Genomic DNA, 19831 nt, shown 5'->3' on the forward strand with positions numbered 1-19831 from the left:
GCCATGCTTGTCACCCACGCTCGCCCGGCGTTCCTCGCTGCCCGCTCCGGCCGCGGAACAGTTTGAGCGCCGACAGCCATAGCGGGATCAGGCAGGGCCCTTCCAGCTGGAAGAGCAGAGCACCATCAGGGGCGTGTCCACATGAGTAGGTGCAGATGGACCAGAGCAGGCTGGATGTGGCTTGGCTCTGGTCTGGGAGCCATGGCACTGCTTAGTGCAATGCTGTCATCAGGCAAATAATCTCATTGTTTCTTATTAGTAGTGTTAGGTCTAGAAGCTCCAGTATGAAGATTGGTCTGTCAGGTGTATGCCAACTATTTTGCATATTTATTGTTCTCCCTCCTGTAAAGTATCATCCTCAGTAAAGTAAGCATTGTTAAGTAAGCATGGCAGAAAATCAGATTTACAGAGAAAGCTTTCTTTGAGAAATGGAGTGATGGAGACAGGTCCACATATTTCTCCCCTTCCCCTCCAGAAATGAACTTCTGGGGTATGTATTTAGGGAAACCAGACCATATAAACAGGCAACATGGAGATGGGAGATCAGTATTATTGTGGCGTTACAATCAAGGCAGAAAGAAGGCAATGCAAGAATGAAACTTGAAACAATAATATCCAAAAAGTTACATATTTGGATATCTACAAAGTACCCTGTACTCTGAGTGGTTTCTCTGACCCGTGTGGTGCACATCAAGGTGTAAGATCATTTTCAAGTGGTCGTTATCCAAGTGCCCGCAGTATTTGGAAACTTCTGAGTGGTGCAAAGTTTGCAAACTGGATTTAGAGATGTTCAGATTGTCTCGTTATCTGCCGAAAGAACAGGTTAAGAATTACTTTGGTGATGGAAAAAGCTTAAAACCAGCACACTAGCTCACTTTGGGTGTTAATACAGTCTTTAGCCACAGAGGGAAATCTAGGCCTTGCTGAAGGCACAGCATACCAAGGTATATATAATAGTGTGTGCTTAACTCTGTTGCCTGGGAGCTTTTATTTAATGCAGTGGCCAGGAAAATTGACCTCATGTTTTTGGTTTTGGTTTTTTCTTTTTCTTTTGGGTTTGGATGCTGACTCGCATCGCCTACGTGTGTAAAGCTGGGAATTTACTGATTTATCAATGGAAAAAACACTTAGTTGGGAAAAAGAGGAAAAACTTGTGATGAAATCACTGTGGTTTGAAATATCAGCTGCATGAGAGGATATGAGTGGGTTATTGGTGTAACAGGGACCCTTCTATCTGTGAACATAATGCCATATAACAAATACCATGAGCCAAATTAGTAGCCAGTTTCTGGTAGCTGAACTCTCTGGTTCTAAATGCTACTGCAAGCATTCTGTTTAGGAAGGGAAGCTAAAAGCCTCTCAAGGGTACATGGAAAATGCTGATCCTGAATGTATAAATGGACACATTTTAATCCTTAAGTTATTAATTATTTCTCATGATTAATTGTAATTATTTTATTACTACTCCAGACCCTTGGGTCAAATTGCTCACTGAAGTCAGTACGAAATTTGCTAAAGAATCTCTTGATTTGGTATGTTATCATTTTTATATTGAATATTGGACATTATCAGTTGCATTAAAGAGACCAACAGCTATCATGCCATCAAATTACAGGATATATTTGGGTTGCAGGCATAACTCCATTTCTTTCAGTGTCATCAGATATAACTGTAAATTTAATGCACAAAAGGAAGGGGAAATAATCCCTTCACCCACAAAGACATAAATTAAATGCTACCCCACGCTAAGAAATGTAACCTTAAATGAACCTTAAGTTAAGGAAAATTCAGTGCATACATTCAGTGTATATGCTCTGTTCAAGGAGATGGCAAGTACTTTCAGATTTGTCTGAATTATTCAGGATTTTCTAGTGGGAAAGCTGGGTACCCCCCTCCCTCTGGCCAGCCCTACCTTCCCAATGCCTCTCTCCCTTCAAGTAACCGGAAGAATCTTTTTCTTCTGAACATACAGCTTGTAATATACATAAAAGCAGAGTTTGCTTTGATCCTGACAGCAAAACGTTTATTTTTAAACTGGAACTGGGCTGTTGTCCAGCAATGCTCTTTCCTTTGCATCATGCCCTGCGTTTCAGCTCCGCAGCCTGCCTGGGTGCAGCTGGACCTGCTGCAAGAGGGACCTGGCGTGATGGGTCCTGCTGAGCTCACTCCCTCCCTCTCCCCCCATTCCTCCTTCTCCTCTCGTTTTGAAATTCAAATTGAATGCAATTTTCAGCTCATTTGAGCCAGAATATACTCTTGCTGAGCTTCAGTGGCTCTTAAATTCAGACTCGAAGGAGAAAACAGATATCATCTGTCACCAAGGGTGGGAAAGGGTGTCCTCCCCACATTTTATTCATGGGAGACAAGGCTTCACTGACTAATTCCAGTCTTTCTGACTAATCACTCACTGGCAAACTAATCAGTTAATCGATGTGATTGGTTTCTTGTAGTTTGGTCTCTTTTTGGAGGTTTTTTTTTTGTTGTTGTTGTTTTTTTCCTCCATCCTATTTAGTACTTATATTTAAAGTCCTAGAAGTGCCCTAGCTGAAATGCCTGCGTCCGCATTTGACTGTACCTGTGCATTTCTGGTCTCATTGTCCCCATCGTGGACTATTATTCCCTTTAAAGAACTACAAGATGAAAATGCCCTGAATTGGACAGCTGGTAGGGAAGAGGTGAGGGATGAGAGATTTTCAAAAGAGGCTTAAAAATAGAAAGGAGCAAAGGGAGAAAAACTGTTAAATCATTAGGTGTTGTTATGCCAGCAGGTTTAGGTACATGTACAGGGTATATGGCACAGCTATTTATTATATAAAACCTGTGTAACACATGTGGCAATATCTCGTGAGTCATCTGGTGGGAATCCTGCTTAAAAGTAGAGAAGAAATAAAACTCACCGTTTTTTTTTCCTTACTGCTTTATTTCTTTTTTCCTAGTATTATTTTTGAAATAGAAAAAGACTCTTGCAAAGAGGTCCAGCTCCTGCTTTTATTGTACTCCTTTACAAACTTCTCTTTCATTTGGTGAAAACAGCATTGGTTTGGAGATTGACAACTACCTTCAAAGGGAAATGTTGCAAGAAACAGCAATTTGGTAGGTGTAAGGGCAAAACTAAAGTACAATCTGTGCTAGTAGAGAAAATAGGTTGCTTAATCTAACAGCATGATAGCATTTTAATGCTGCTCTGAGCAACGTCAGCTTGCCACTGGCAAAAATCCACAACCTGAATTTTTGTTGTAACAAAACCTACATGCCATAAAGGACGTCATAAATAGACGGGACATCTGCAAATGATGAGAACATATTAAAGTCAGACTGGAAAGAATATCAAACACCATGCTGGTCCCTTAATTGTTTTATATGTTCTAAAGCCTTGATACATTACTAAACCTTGGAAACTGCTGTTCTGGAGCTTTCTTGGTGCCTGTTCCTTGTTCCTCATGCTGGGCGAGGGTTGGATACTGTCAGGGCCCAATCCTGCAGGCAGTTTTGTGTTTGGTGTGCTAACATCACCCAAACCGAAATGAAACTCTGGGGCAATATTCAGTTATCCCTTTGGTCACCTTACATGCTTCAGTTTAGTGCGTGGTAATCCCTGAAAAAAAGCCCTATCTTTTTGCTGTGGGCTGAAGCAAAGCAGAGGTTGTGGCCGTGCAGCTGGCTGGCTGGTTCATGGCAGATGCCTTCTCCAGAAGCCAGTGTGCTGCTGTGGCACAGCTGGGGTATTTCACATCGGAGAGGCACCGGTGAAAAGCGGGGCTGAGGAAAGAGGGCACTCCAGGTGTGTGATGAGAGAAGCCCAAGCTCGCCTTTGGGACTGGGCCCCTTCACAACTCTGGATCTGGATCACAGTGAGCTTAGAGAGGTAATTGGCACACAGCTGCCAGGGTAGCGGGAATTGATTTCCAGTGGTCTTTGTGGTCGTAAATGTTAGCCCTGATGCATTTACAGTTACTGAAGCAGGGGATTTTGGAATCTTTTTTTAATTAGGCAATTAAATTCAGGTTAAGCCCCGTTTCAGGCACCTCAGTGCCTCTCTGAATCTTCCCCTTTCTCTCCAGTGGCTCTGTTAGACATTGACACTGACCTGCAAAGCTGGTACTACAAGTCCTTATAAAGAAATCTGATATTCCTGTGGAAGTTATGATGATATATGTAAATCAGCTGCCATATTCACACTGTCACCTCTTCAGCTGAAAAAGAAGGGCAAATCATTTCGTTGGTAGCTGCTGAAACCGTCAGCTGCACTGTCATTAATACTCTCCCCTCTTTCCTGGAAACTCAATATGTCAGCTACCTGATGTACCCTTCCTCTTCTAAGAATACATCTCTCCATTCCTTCAAATTCTTCTTGAGCTGGGACCTCCCTTCTGCCAGTTTATTGTTCTTCTTCTAGCCCATTAGTTTTCCCTCCTATTCTTCTTTCACAGCCTCGTGTGTTTTTTATAGAATTGTATCATGTGCTAATAACCAGAATATCTGAGCTCTCTTCATATGAAGTGATGTGTCCAACTCCTGTGATGCCTTTTTGTTTTACCCCGCCTCTTTCTTGTGGGGAAAACAGTGTGTGATAAGGAATTAGGTTTTGAATTTTGGTATTGCTGTTATATACACCTACACCATCAGACTCTGGTCACCCTCTGCTTTTAAAGCATCCCCCAGACCATCCTGTTCAGACTTTGACACCAGATGTTTTCCTCAGGGAGCTGCCCAAATTTCTTTTGCTGCTCTCTGAGAAGAGAGTGTCCATGTGGAGTCAATTTTCTGAAGCGGGTGTTCCCATACCCTCTCCCTAGATGCCATTGCTGAACTTCTTTGTTCTGCGCTCCCTACTCTGTCTTGCTGGTTAACCCTGATCATCCCAGAGATCTTCCATGATCAATCCCCTCATCTATAATTGATCCTCAGTGGCAGCCGAAGTATTTGCAGACAAGCTTCATACTGGGATTTGCGTAATAGAAAGTATTTTGCTTTGTGGAAATACAAGAGCCATAGTAATCCTGGTGATGTAAGAAGTGCCTGCCTCCTTGCTTGGGTGGCTCTCCTGGATCTCACCCCTCCCTGGTCCACCTTCCAGCCCACAGCCATCTCTCTTGGTTTATGCTTGGGCCATATATGAAGCTTTCCATTCCAGAAAGAAGCAAAATGCTGACTGTTATCAATAGACATTGGCATCAATGTGATTTTTACTTAAGTCTCTGGAACCTCCCTTTTAGTTGTAGCGGATATTCCCATACAACTGCTCAAAAGTCACAGTTACAGCTGTAAGTTTTGCACATGAATAAACTCTTGTTCACCTCAGGAATCCCATTAGAGATTTCCACGTAGGAAATGGCTGGATTGCAAGTCACAAAACTAGAATTGTTGTCCCATCCTGTAAAAATCCTGTTGATGTGTCTGTGTGGGTTATGCTTATCTAGGTGTGTATCCACAGAAAGAGTTACGTTTGATGATGTTTCCTCAACAGCAGACTACTTGCTGCTGTTGAAAGCTCATTGGGTGACCTCTGAGTTCTGCTTGATTATAACATCTTCAGTGGAGATCACAGTTTCAAATGAATAAACAAATGCTAACGAAACCATGGGTGTTTGTGGTATTGAAACTATAATCAGGCATTTTAATTTTTTTATCTGCTTTTCAGAATATGTATATTAATCCTTCTGGTTGGGTCTTTATCATTCTCTATACTTTAAAAAAAAGAAATTCTTTCTTTATAGTGCCTTGAGAAATTTAGTACTGTAGGATCAGAACTCTTCTCTTTGAAATTATCTTTAAAACTGCTATTGACTTTTACAGGATTAGTGGTCACGTTAGGGAGCCTGAGAAAATGGTCTCACAGCTCACACAACATCTGATTCCTAAATAACAAACCTCGTCAAGTCAACTATTTCCGAGTCACGTTTTGTTCCGTCCTGGCACAAGCCAGGCTGGGACAACAAATTGTATCACCAAAGAGGCATGACATGAGCCATCCGTGTATTCCCACCAGCCTTTGTATTGCCATGGCAACAATAGTTTTAATTATGGAGAGCCAAAACAGTAAGTTGTATATCAGATGGGGCTCAGTTTTCCCTGTGGACAGAACTCTGATTAGCCCCTGGAGAAAAGCTTTGTATCTCGGTTTTCCTTCCAGTGTGGATTTTATTCTCTGCTTCAGCAGCCGGCTTGTTGTGTTCAGCGTGTGAACTTGGAGGGGCTGCAGCCAGCTGGAGGACAGTGGCACAGAGGGAGATGAAGTGAAGTGACCCTCCTGTCTCAGGGGCAGCCTGGCACCGTGCTGGTTTGGGTGTTTAGGAATGGTTCTCTCACTAAAGGACTGCTCTCGGCTTCCCTCTAAACCGCTGGAGATCTGCGGATTTGGAAAGGGCTGCTGTGAAGTGATGTCTAATAATCGGCCTTGACAATGTTCAAGATTGTGCTTAGGGGGACAAACAGGGAGCTCCACTTCAGCAGTACACATGAAAATTTGCAAAGCAGATCCACATCTACATCCAGCTGTCGGAAATAAATATGTCTGAGTGGTAGGATGCAGGTCGGGGTGGCTTTTTTCACAGTGGCGAGGGTGTTGTTTAAGTCACTTGTCCGAAGGGGGGTGAAAGGGTAGTGGTCAAAAGTGTGTATGTCACTCAGGAATTTCATAACAAGAGAGGAGAAACTTCATTGATGTAAATGAGCATCTTCATATATATATAAAAATCAATTATGTGGCCTCCTAATGCACTGATTTCCTATTTTGTTTGAATGGTGGCCCTTGGTGGTTATGTGAGGCTGCTTCTGGGTTTGTGAACTTCCTGGCAGTGTTTGAAGAGTAATGAGGTTAGAGAAGAGATGGAACCCTGTAACTTCTGTGTGTATTTATTGAGATCCTCTGTGATTCCAAGTGTATGTTTTCATGATCACAGGTCTGAAGCAGTGTCATCAGGAGGTCACGGCCAGAGATCATGATATCACAGAGAATGAGAGTTGCAAGATCACACCGTTAACTAGAAATTCGGTCAATTGTCAACCACAATTCAAATGTGGTTCCAGAGTGCAGGGGGCTCAGCAAGCATGTAGGCAAATATTTAGACTTGCCGAATCTGCGATCTAACTCCTTACAGTGTCACAACAGCTTTTTTTTACAACACACAACTGCGAGCAAGTAATTCACTGATGATTTTATTGTTGATTCACTTGTTCTTGAAATTTAAGAAGTCCTGCCTCTAAAATTTTCATTTTGGAATTCAAGATCATAAATTAAGCCCTCTTATGAAAGAAAATAAGAAGTTTGCTGTTGTTTTTAATGAGATTTTACGGTAAGTATGGCAACAGCAAGTCTGTCAGTCCCAGCTTTACTGCACGTGTGTAGCTCTGTGCTTTGAGACCCTTGAAATATCTGGTTTTAGGACATCAGCAGGGGGCTAATGAAAAGGCTTTGTTGATTTTAACGAATTGCAAGCCACTGTAGCCAAAATAAATATAATCTGCTTTTTGGATTAGTTGTCACACATGATTTTACCTACTAACAGTGATTAAAGAACCCTGGTGGACCAGAAGCATAGCTACTCTCCGGTGACTCTTGCTAAAATAGCAATAAACAGAAGTAAATAAAGTGTTAGGGCATTAGTTATCTTTAATAAACACTGACACTGCATATAATGTTTTGGGAGGAGGCTTCAAAAGCCTCCATTGAGTACAGACAGCGGTGTCACTCTTTCTAGCACAGTCAACATTGGTCATTTTAGATGTCTGGAAATTATGGCATGGCCGAGCCGTGTTCCTTGTACCACTGGGCTGCTGTCCCTCCTTGAGAGGTGCCGGCCTGCCTGCAGACCTCATGGAGGCCTTCATCACTCAGCCGCTTTCATCCAGCAGCAGACAGCGGAACCAGAGTTGAAAATATCCCAAACTAGAGGGATTACGACAGGGAAATGAAGGGAGTGTTAATTCCTTGTGTAATTCTGCAGCCTCCAAACCACTGTAATTCCATTCAGTTAATGAACGGAGGGCTGGTGCTGGTCTCTCTTACCTTCGTCTGTGTAAGCTGATGAACAGAATTACTTGCCCCTGCTGACATCTTTTATCCCTGATATTTTCCCAGTAATCAAGGGTGGGTGTGTTTCCTGATCCCCTTCACATTTGTTGTGAAAGGCAACAATTACACTTGATGATACTGTACTATTCCTCAGGACTCATTGTTGCTTTTAATCAGTGGAGAGAAGAAACAAAACAAACGAAAACATGTTCCTTCTTCCAAGAGGGAATTATTGCTGCAGTGTTGAATGTTGGGAATGATTTTGGGTTCTTTTGTCAGGGGAATAACACCTTCTTGAGAGTGGCAGAGAAGTGAGGAATTTCCCAAAAGCAACAAAGAAATTTAGGGCTTTGAAAATTAAAAAAAAAAAAAAAAAAAAAAAAAAAAAAAAAAAAAAAAAAAAAAAAAAGAGTCAAGGAATAGCAAAACATCAGAAATATTACTTTAAGGAAAATCCTACCAAAATATGGAGAGGGTGTGAGCTTTCTAATAAGGCTTCAACTTGCATTCATCTGTTCCTAATTGTACAGCCCTGGAAGGCACATGGCACTGTTCTACGAGGAGTTTATCTTTTATATGACAGCTACAAAACTTAAAACTCTTCAAGTAAACATCCTCAGGCTTTTTAAGAATTGTGTAACTCCTTTTTGATGTACGGAGTTAGAGTCTTGTGTGGTGTTTTCGGTGAAGTCATGCAGCAGTTACAACCCACTTCTGGCTTCATAGTCTACGGAACAAATACTTTGATACTGTGCTTGAGAAGGAAGTAAGACCCACCAAGGTCCCATCCTTCTCTTGGCTGGCAGTCATTAGGAGTTTGGAGACTTGCCCGATGGTGTAATTCAAGTCTTGACTGCATATCTTATTGGTTAAAAATAGGAGCCAACTCCAGCTCATCAGTTTTTGCTAAGAAACTATTGATTGTGATTAGCAAGCTTAAAAATAATTACCTTGTGTGTTCATTGCTATCTTTGGACATACTCTCATATTCCTACTGTTATAGAAAGTATTGAGCAGCACAATAGGACAATTTGATGACTAAGGTGTTACACTGAGTGGGCGGCAGAAGGGTATTGAGCACATCTTAATTGTTCCATCTCCTGGGCATGGAACAAACACACAACACCTACACAGGGGAGAAAACCCACTGGCTTTGCTGGAAAATACAAAGTGAGCTATCCCTTGTGCCCTTGTTCCCACGGGGGAAGGTGTATCCAGTCCTTCCCAGTTGCAGTCATCACTTTCACCATGTCTTTGGCAGAAGCCATAAGCCCACCCAGCAGCACAGGGGTGAAACAGTAGGGAAGGGGGGAATGAGTTTCACCTGGGTTTTAACACCTGCTTTGAAAGCCTGGTGGTGCTGATTCATACCTGTTTGCAGTTGACCCTGAGTGGCTGACTCGGTTAATGATAACTGAAAGCCTGTCTGCCTCTGGAAGTGTTGTTCTGTAGCAGGGACAGTTTCAGCAAGCAGATGAATTTTTGTTACTTACAGCCCTGTGTACTCAAGTGAACCAGCATCCACTTCAGTCTGCTCAAGCCTGGGCCACCTGCTGAGAGTGTGAGAAGAGCTCCCTATACCTGTCAGACTCCTAATGCAGGTCAGTAGCCACTTCAGGGGGCCACCTTCTCCAGGCTTTAACTCTTGAACGCCCCTGGAAAAGCTGATTTCTTGCCATGTTGTTCCTCTCTGCTGAGAGAGCCAAGGAAGAATAGCTTCTCTATTTAAGTTTGGTGTCAGAAATTGGGTGGTGAGACCGCTGTATGCTGTATCTGTCTGTATACGTATATGTATGCATATTTTTTATGCTTATAGGATTGCTTTACCCTGTTCTTTAGGTTTCATATCCGCTATGAATGTGTCAGTACTTTCAAATCCCTACCAGTCTGTGATGCCCACTCTGAGTTTGCCTTTGCAGTTTCTGTTTCTCCTAAAGGTTTACTCTCGCATTGGTTTGGCGTGTACCAGGTTTGCCCTTAGCAGGCACCTCGCGGGTGCATGGCCGATAATGTGGGTTAGAATGTCAATTATGGGGTGTTTTGCAACCAGGGCTGCTTGCTGCAGGGCTGTGCCTATTAAATGTGGTCTCATTGCACAACCAGATAGTGATGTGTGGGGCAGGGTGCAAGCTCTTCAGGCCAGCTGCAAGTCACGTGAAACTGAGCGTGTTTGCCTGTCCAGGAGAGGGATTTATTCCAGCTTTTTGTGTGTTAATGTTCGGAATTCAGAGCTAGAATTTACCCACGAGGAGGGAGGAAAAATCCTTTGGTAAAGTATTTTCTGGTGCAATGGTCTTCAGATCGGCACAGGTGGGAGAGGTGAGTGCTGGGTCACAGCAGAGTGACTTCCTCACGTGGATTTTGGATTTTGTGATTTGTGTTGCCTCAAGAACATAAAAAGAATGAATCACAAGGCTTTGGTACAGTAGCGAGGGAAACTGTGGGCATGTTTGCTCTGGTCTGTGTCAGAGGAGGAGATGCAGATGGACTGCAGCTGCAGCTCTGGGAAAGCAGGCTGGAGCAGGAGCCCTGAGGGCTGGCTGAGGAGCTGGGAACCTGCTGGGGAAGGTGCAGCTCCTTTCCCCTTGCTGTTCTACAAGGGATGTTACAACAGCCCCGAGGAAGGTCTGGGCTGCATGGACAGAGAGCAGGTGATGGCTTGGGAAAAAAACTTCACTGACAGCAGTTTCTGACACCAGCTTTATGCAGTAAAGGTATTGTCATATGCTTTTTAAGACTTTCTAAGTGACTCTAAATCTGTGTACTGCAGTAATTTCTCTATGAACGTCTATGTAAACTCTCAGTAGACTCGTACATGTAAGCTATGTATTCCAAACAATTTGCTTCAAAAATATTTGGCCTGACTGAGAAAAATATTGTTGGAAGAGCTATTTCTTTCCCCTGCTGTGTTTAAAGGGGCTTAGACTTGAGTCCTTAAATTCAGCATCCTTTATTAGCATGATTCCAGGATTCTCAAGGATTTATATAAGAGCTTGAAACATTTAAAATGTTTGTCACATTTAAAACCGAATGGTACAACTTTAAAATTTGATCTATTGGGCTGTACCAGGGCTGGAAGTGAATGTTGTATTGCTTTTCTGTGGTTTGAGTACCTTCTCCTTCACCCAGGAGACTGCAACGTATTTTTTCGTGTCTGGCTGTCTCAGATACTTACGTGGCTGCAGCTACTGCAGTTTCTGAGTGTTTCACAACACTTTGGGGAGAATATTATTACCTTGCACGTATCACTGGCTCATGAATACTGAGTGTCACAGATGAACTTTGACAAGGTGTTTGGTACCTTTTTTAGGAAAGAGGAGCATGATTTTAGAGCAAGTTTACTAACATATGATGAGCAACTGCAGATTTTGCACATCAGCAGGGAGTGCTGGGCTGAAACCCATCAGGTCTGGGACCTGGGGAAGCTGAGCTAGTCACAGGTCCCCCATTTACTTATTTGCCATGTGAATATAACTGTTATACAGCCTACTGGCTATATAAGCAACTTGTGATCTTACACAGTTATTTTTTTGCGTTATATTTAACACTTTTCTTGTCAGAAGCAGTGAGAAACAGGGAGAAATGCTTTTGCTTGTATGTAAGCTGATGGCTTCGAGTCAACTACAGCTGCTAGCCTGGCAATAATTTGAATTGTTGCAAACACATGGAAAGAGTAAAATAGAAGATACAGGGAAAAGAAAATAATCATCACCAGGGACGTTTCTTTAGAATAATTTTATTAAAAGTTCATGTTTGAAGTGATGTCATCCTTTTCATTCTCTGTATTTAATTGTCCTTCTGAAGCTTGGCATAGCTATTCTGATGTGCAGCAAAAATAGCACATCAAAGGTGAATGTTTGAATCCTGGCTGAAAAATAAAACAGAGGGTGGTGGGACACAGAGCAGGGGGGAGAACCCCCAAATGACTAAGAGTTCTTGAAAGGAAAATATAAAAGAAAATAATAATTTCTCTCCCCTGACAAATAGTTCAAAAAGTAGCCAACAGTTTGGATCTGGTATGTCACATTGCATACAAATGAAGAAACTGTCACCATCAGTTTGCTTTGAAACCTTTTGATCTTATCTTCTGTAGTAAAGGGCATGTGACTTGATCAGCGCTTCTCCTCTCTGATACATAGTCAGAGTCCTGATCTACTGAAATATCCGTGACAGATTTCTCCACTCAGTTGATACTTTTTTTTTTCCCCTTTTCCTTCAGTGCCTTTATCTGGGGTGGATATGATTTGCCCTTCTCTCTCCATCCAGGAAAGCCTGTTTCCTAATTTGGTGATTTCTAGCTAATCCTGCATATTATGTCTTATTCAGCAGAAGTCTTATACCTGTTTTCTCTCCACTCGCCAGGCTGGCTTGTTTTTCTCGTAAGAACAGGAAAGTGGAATAGTGATATTTTGTAAAAACACATTAGACACTCAATTCTTCTGAAAAGTCGTGGGATATGTATTCTGGCAATTAATAAAGGATTGTTTTATTGCAGAGTACCTTTGAATGGAGGATTTGAATATGCATAATCAGTAGCATCAGGGGACAGCAGTGGAGGGAAAAGCTTTCTAAAGACCACTAAAACTTAAAAAGCACAGTTTTTATGAGGTATTATAATAGCTAGTGTGCTTTTCTTGGTTAATGTTTTGGTCCAGAACTAGTGAAAAATTTCCCAAAAGGCTAAACTTTGCTACTATGGCAATTGATGGCAAAGCTATTTTTGACTTGTCTGTGGTGAGACTGCTCTGTGAGGGAGAGTAGAAATAAGAACTAAGCCCTAGGAGGTCCTGCTGGGCTCCTCTTTGCGGAGTAAAGGCCAGGAGAAAATATCCTGGGGTCCATGCGTTGTGCACTGCTGGGCTTTGCTGCCCAGTTCCTGGTGTAGGACACCCTTCTTGGTGGTGGCCACAGCGTGGTTTCTGCCCCTGCTGGGACCCCCGGGAGCAAGTTTGCAAAACTTGTGAGGTTTGCAGCATAGATGGAAAGTTTTGGTGGTTGTTTTGTTTTGTTTTTCCCTGTGGAAAGTAAGCAGTGATTGAAATGTCCAGGAATTGTTTCTACCCAAACTTTTTACTTAGAGAAAAATGCTGGAGCTGCTGCATTGAAAGCAGTGTTTAAATGGGTGAAGGTTACTGGGCAGTGTTGTTTGCACAGGAGGTCAGGCTGGGTGATCTCTAGACCAAACCAACAGCCAGCTCCACCCTGGAGCGTGAGGTACAGCCCTGCAAACGGGGAGTTCTCAAAGAGAAACCTGAATATTTCCGAGCTCACAGGAGCAACTGTGGGCTGCCTGCTGGCCGGAGCAGGCTCTGCTCCGTTTGGTTTTCCGCTCGGCTTCTGTTGTCAGCGTGTCCCTATTAGGAGTTAGGAGCTGAGAGAGACTGGAAGCGAGCCTGCAGCATGCCAGCTCATCTGGGAGGTGCAGCTGGGTAAAGTGCAGCAGCAAACCCCTTGCAGTGCTGGGTAAAGTGCAGCAGCAAACGCCTTGCAGCGCTGGTACTGAGAGCTGTTTCAGAGAGCGGTTTTTTTCTCCGGCAGTTTTACCACCACAAAGAGTTAGATGTGTTTACATGGTGAGCGTCCCTCTGCCTGCCAAGGTGGCTTGTGTCACTGTCCCTCAGAGCTGGGAAAAGGTGGCTGTTGAGCTGCTTGTACAGAGAGGTCCCTTTTGGAGTCTGTGTAAAAGTCTGGGAGAACCAGAATACGTGGGACTGGTCCAGCAGCAGGTTCTCTTGTTGCTGAAATCCTCAGCTCTTAGTTCCTGGTTTAGCAGAGCAAGGGAGCATGTCAGGACATCTTGCTGGGCCCCAAATATGTGCTTAGGAGGGTTTGATTCTGGGCAAGCAAGGAAAGCTAGCAAAGCTAACTTGACTTTTTCATCTGAAGAATTTGGCTCTTCCCATGTCTGGGCTTTTTCCTCTTCTGTTTGATGTGTAATGAGTAAGAGCTGGTATTCAGAAGTGGTGTCTGAAGGGTTTGGTTGCTGAGTGGAGCTGAAGGTCCTAACAGTTGGGATCTTGGAATGCAAATAGCATCCAAAAATGGTTTTGCCTTTTATCCATTAACACAAACACAGGTCAGATGTTTTAACTACCTACGTGGGTGAAAACTCAGTGTTCCTGATGCTCCACAGGGCTACCCATTCAGTATATTCTGGGTGCTCAGCTCTGGAGTGTGAAAGGTCAGGGACAGAAGCACCAGGAGATTGCTTCCATCTGCACATTTCTGTATCCTCTTCAGCATCCTTTATGTGGGATAGGCAGCACCTCATCAGCCAGCTGCCAAGCAAGGAGAACTGCTGGTGGTGCTGAGGGCTGGAAGGAAACCTCAGATGTGGCTGGAGATAAACAGGCTGCCACTGAGACCCCCATTCTCCCCTTGATGGTGAGAGAAAGATGGTAGGGACCTGACAGACTCCCTGTTTCCCCATTAAGGAGTGAGGATGTGGGGGAATGTGATGCTTAGCACTCAGCACCAGGGCTTAAGAGATCCAGAAAACCACCCATTTGCTTTCAAGGCTTATTCTGCAATCAGCATAATTTCTCAGGAGGAGGGGATTTTATTGTGGAACAGAAGGTTGGGGAATGGAGTGTTTGTAAAGGGAAAAGTAATTCTGTTGATGGGCTGGGAGTCAAAGACCTTTTTGGGCATGATCACCTCTATCTGTCTGCTTTGCATACAGGAGGCAAGTTGTTGGATAGTTTAAAACGTTGGCTATTTTGTAATAATACTAATAACAATTTAAAGATTCTCCCAGCTGTTGGAGGACACAATTTTTCTTTGATAGGCCATTATGTATGCAAGACCAATTGGTAAACTGCAATGTACTGTTCTGTAATTATTCTCCCCTGTAGCTTTAATGAGGAGATCTGCGTGCAGTTTGATGGGAGAATATACTCTGCCGACAGCTACATCGAAAATCAAGACAGGTGTAATCTGCTTACTGTAGTCTGTGAATCCTCACCATGTGGCTATGTTATCTCTAGTGCATGTTTATAGAAAGATGCTTGTAAAAGGATTTAATTTAATGGAATAATAGTAACTGACACTATGAAAAATGAAGGTGCTCAAATAATATGGTGAGCTGAGTGGTATAAATGCTAGAGTAGGTAATTAAAAAATTGGTGTATTGCGTCATGTAGTTGTGTGAAAGGAAATGCAAATCAAGCCATGGTATGGACTAAAAGAAAGCATTCTCTATTGCTAACCCAGTCTTAGCACAGACTTTGGGGTGTGCACGTAGCGATCGATACCTGGCCAGTTGTGCAGGTGTGCATGGCTGTCGCTGAAGCTCTGCAGGGGCCCGTTTCCAGGACCCAAGTCTGAAGAGCAGGACATCTTTTAGAAGGCAGGACTTCTGCCGAGCTGTAGCCAAAAGCTGCAGCTTTCTCTCAGGTGGAAGAGTAGTAGTGTGATGAGAGGACAAGTTCAGGCTTTGTTTAGGAATCTACTCTGTGGTGGGGAAGGTTTGAGACTCTCACATGCGATGGGTCTCTGTTATCTTACCTGCACAGTAACGATAACATTAAACTATTACTAGAGAAGCATAAAAGAAATAACTTACTATTTTGGAGCCTATTGAAAAAAAAGGAACATCTCTGTGCTAGCAGCAGTTGCACAAGATTGTTAATTTGGAGAGATAAAATTACTTAGGCAGAACTGTGAATCGAGCTCTTCTTTTTAGAGGCTGAAATAAATAATACCCGGTCACTCTCCATGGGTGTGATTTATTAATTATCAGTCATTCTTAATCACTTGATACTGACATATATCTAACACACTGGAGAGCTTAATATCGGAAGGAATACTTACCATGATTTTTCTCTGCAGTCCATTTTTAAGTGCTGGGGGAGATAATGTGGTGCCAGCACTTTGGTATTGTGTTTCAGATCCTGTGTGACTGTCCTTGAACACGGAGGATGAGTGCACAGAGGGTGGCAAAAAGTTGTTAGCAAGAGCTGTGCTAAGTGTGGCCATCCTCCTCATGAATTGCTTGAAAGCCTTTGGCTTGTAGAATTCACACGTGTCATGACACATAGGGTGGTGGGGTTTTTTTATTGTTTAATCTTTTTGTGGTAAGGCAAATGAATCTGATTTGTTATTCATACCAAGGATAGTCGAAGTGCATGATTGGACATACTATGTTACTGCATCAAGAAAAGTGTTTTAAAAAATACTGAGAAGCTGTTCTGCTGGAGGAAGATAGGGGTCAGATGGAGTTGGGCATTGCTGGCAATTATTCTTATTATGCTGACCTTGCTCAGTTTTTTGAGTCTGGTGATTGCACTGATAAAGGAGCAGCCTTGATTTCTGCACATATGTTACAGTTACTTGTAAAACTGGGCTCACAGATTGCTCTGAAGCTTTTACTGTTCCTGCAGAACATTTTGGTAGTTCCAGCAGTTTGATCACAAATGCAGCATCTCTCCTAATGCTGTGCAGGTTGATAAAACAGTTGCCGAGCTGGAGTCCCTAAAGAAATTATTAATTATCTGGTTAATGTGCATCAGGCTGTGGGAGTGTGAGATTAATCACCAGTGCTGGGATGAGTTGCTGAAGTGGATTTTGGTTTTTCGTCTCCTGTCACTCGGTAATGGCTTTTCCTTCCTTCACCATCAGGTGAACAGGTGCGGAGATGCTGTATTTTCATTTTCCTATAGTCGGGAACAGCCGGTGACCAGGAAATGCCTCTTTCTCGGTCCTGCTGCATGAGCAGTTTACAACATGGAGCGCTACCTGCTTCGAATGTTCCAGCTGCAGGAGATGCTCCTACAGCACAGGACTGACCTGAGCCTTCCCAGATAAACACATTCGAACACATGTGCCTGGGGAGGAATGCCAGGGAGGAGTGTTGGGCTGAGCTGGGTCTGGATCTCCTCTATTCCCCAGGTCTCAAAGGGGTTGACTTATATTTGGAAGTGGAATTGCAACTTGACTCCTATTTCGAGTGTATTTATATTACCTGGAATTTTTCAGTAAATGAACATTCAGCATGTCTCCTTTGTTTAATGTAAGGAAAGAAAAATGTGCTCATTTATTGCAAAGATGCAGAATAAGGTGGTTGTAACTCAGTCTTTAGTCATACCATCCTTAAAGCCAATGGGTTGCATTAATATTCAGATACTGAAGAAGGAGTTGGAGTCCTTTCCAGAGGTGGTGGATCAGGGCATTGAGGTGCAATGTTGAAAGCACTTGTCCTGCCCCGTTAACCATCAGCAGCTGTGTCAGAAATGGTTCAGTGAGGCCCTGATGTTCTTCCAGAGCTCCCTACTGTTTTACACACACTTGCACCACACACTGTACTGGTGGGGAAAGAAGAAGAAGTAATTTGTCTTTTAAATCTGACAGTTGTGTTGCTATGTCAGTCTTGTACACAAAACCATTCACAGCTCTGCCCCAAGGCCTTTAGTTTTAGTGAAGGGAGGAGAGGATGGAAGGAGCTACACATCTAGAGCAGAGTTTGCCTAGACTACGAGTGTCTCTAGTTAAGAAGAGAAGAAGCTATAGACAACAGTGCAACAATCACTCTATTAATGTGTGCTGAAGGACAGAAGTAGAGTTTGAACCTCTCTCTGTTTACAATGTTTAGGCATTTGGATTACTTTATCACCTCTAACCACGAGTATTGTTTCTCCCTGAGGAAGTCCTGTGAATAACCACAGCCAGTGAAACTGAGTTGCACAGCGCTTCAAATTGGAGACCTGTTTTTAACCTTCTACTTAACTGTGTTGTAACAAGTGTTTGGGTTTCTTTTTTTGTTGGTTTGGGTTTTTGTGTGTGTGTGTGAATGTGTATTTATTGGCCCTAATCAGCTTATGAGGTTTGTTTCTTCCTGGCTAAACCAGTGGTGGTTTTTGTCCCTGGTGAATTGGAAATTTTTGATTACCTTGCCACTTCAAGCAGGCAGAGATGTACTTGTATTTGGGATTGCATTGCACTAATCCATTCTTGGGTTTTGCTCTCCATATTGTACTATCCCAAATCCCTCTTCGGCTAAAGATGTTACCTCAGAAGGGGAAGAGATAGGTGTGCAGTTTTCAGAGAATTTGCTTTTTATAATAGCTATGTGCTTGGCTCTGGAATCCCTGAACAGCCCATGATGGCGTAAACATCCATTTGTTTGACAAGCTATGGTATAACTGTGCATTAAATGCAGATGACCCATTTGTGTTTGAAACCCTCTAACCAGCAAGTCAGCATGGCAGCAGTGGGGCTTTAAATGTTAAGCAGTCTTCAGGGCCTCAGGCTGAGTATTTGCACTGGAGTTGTTTGGGTTTCTGCTCCTTGCAGAGCTTCCTGAGCTTGTTGTGATAACTAAAATCAAGGTTACTTTGTTAAGCTCAGCGGTTCCCAGAACTGAAGAGATAACAGGGGGAAAATAAGACCTTTAGGAGGCAAGAAGTAAATTTCTGTCCGTATGGGGACGCAGGTCACTGTCTTTGTGTGACTCTTTGATGATAATGTGCCCGTTCCTTTATGCATGGCTGTGTGCCCGTGCATGCAGGGCTGCTTGCCCACAGTGATGTACAAAACCAGTGCAAAAGGAGTCTAAAACTTGAGAAATGTATCAAGCGTAAAGGCAGTGACTTGCCAGCCTCTTCTGTAGCTCTAGATCTCTGGTGCTTAAAAATAAGTGGAATAGCAGATTTTCAGATGAGTAAATTGTGCAAATTCATGCCTAATTTACATGTATGATCACCTTGACTGCTTGTACAAATCAGGTAATTGTGCATGCAAATAGCTAATTAACACAATTAGCTGATCTGCTGATGCAGTCTTGGATCTGTAAGTGTATACTAGCCATGCAGTTATCATATATCTGCAAACCAGTTGTATGGAGAAAATCTAAGCCCTCATAATTTAGCAGCTGTGGGGAGTTGCTTATTTTTTAGTATTACTGGTTTTGGCTTTGGGGTAGAAGTGTCTGATGGGGATCACAACTGTTATTGCAGTTGGGATCCAAAATCACTGAGGTTTAGGTAGAAAAGTTTCATTTCAAAGTAGAAAGTCAGTGTTCTGCTGATGCCCATGTCCAGCACTGCAGCAAGCTGGTCTGATGGCATGAAGTGCCCTTCCCATATAAATTGTTCCATAGCTTGGTCCTATGGCTTCATAAAACTACCTGTGAACAAAGCTGGTTAAATAACAACTTACTATTTTTAAATAAGCAAAGTATTCTGGATTTTAAAGCTGCCTGCTTCCTTCCACATTTGTAGAAAAGAATTTACTCAAAAAAAGTTTAAAGGGCAAATCTCCTGGGTTTTTGTTTGTTTGTTTGTTTTTATTTGTCTTAGTCTCTTCCTTAGCATATTTGACTGCTAGGCAAAAATACCCAGGCAAGTTTAAACATGCAGATTGTTCAAGTTTTGCAACTGCATCTGTGGACACCAAATGCGAGTGCAGGAATTTCAGAAGTGTTTCTCCCAGCTCTGTTTCTGTTACTTTTATTGCTGTTTTGGGATGGACAGGCAGCCTTTGTCATAGTGATTATTTATAATTTTAAACCAAACATAACTTGCAGTTAGTTCCTACAAATAATTTAACATCAAGATTTGAGACTTCACATTGAGTGTGCATGAAAGCAACAGTAAAATCTTCTAAAGGCAGATAGTTCTAAAGAGAACTATCTCTTTAAGGATGTCTCCTAGTTATAAAATAGAAAAATGAAAACCTGTGTATTAGATTTGTGACCTACCTAGGATCGCGTTGCCTCTCTGAATTTCCTTTCTTAGAAGTGTCATTTTGTTTTGAAATATAGATGAAATATACTATTAGCACATAATGGGCCAGGGTTCAAATGCTAAGGAAAGTTGTGTG

The 19831-nt window shown here is 42.7% G+C and overlaps 1 protein-coding gene across 28 annotated transcripts in view; it reads left to right on the plus strand.

Moving 5' to 3' along the window:
- Window positions 1-19831, plus strand: part of ESRRG (estrogen related receptor gamma) — a 387661-nt gene that overhangs the window by 97818 nt on the left and 270012 nt on the right. For 4 of the 28 annotated variants that reach the window (XM_040060723.1, XM_040060718.1, XM_058420043.1 and 1 more), the window contains exon 1: window positions 9419-9615. The exons of 22 other annotated variants lie outside the window; for them this stretch is intronic. Coding sequence is in view for 2 of the 6 variants with exons in the window: in XM_040060718.1 (XP_039916652.1) it covers window positions 9610-9615 (6 nt within the window). In the remaining 4 variants the exon portion in view is untranslated. Of the gene's footprint in view, window positions 1-9418; window positions 9616-10625; window positions 10729-19831 lie in introns of those variants that run through there. 2 more of the 28 variants (XM_040060719.2, XM_040060737.2) reach the window with 2 other exon arrangements.

This window comes from Hirundo rustica, chromosome 3 (genome assembly GCF_015227805.2).
Source record: "Hirundo rustica isolate bHirRus1 chromosome 3, bHirRus1.pri.v3, whole genome shotgun sequence".
NCBI classification, from domain to species: domain Eukaryota; kingdom Metazoa; phylum Chordata; class Aves; order Passeriformes; family Hirundinidae; genus Hirundo; species Hirundo rustica.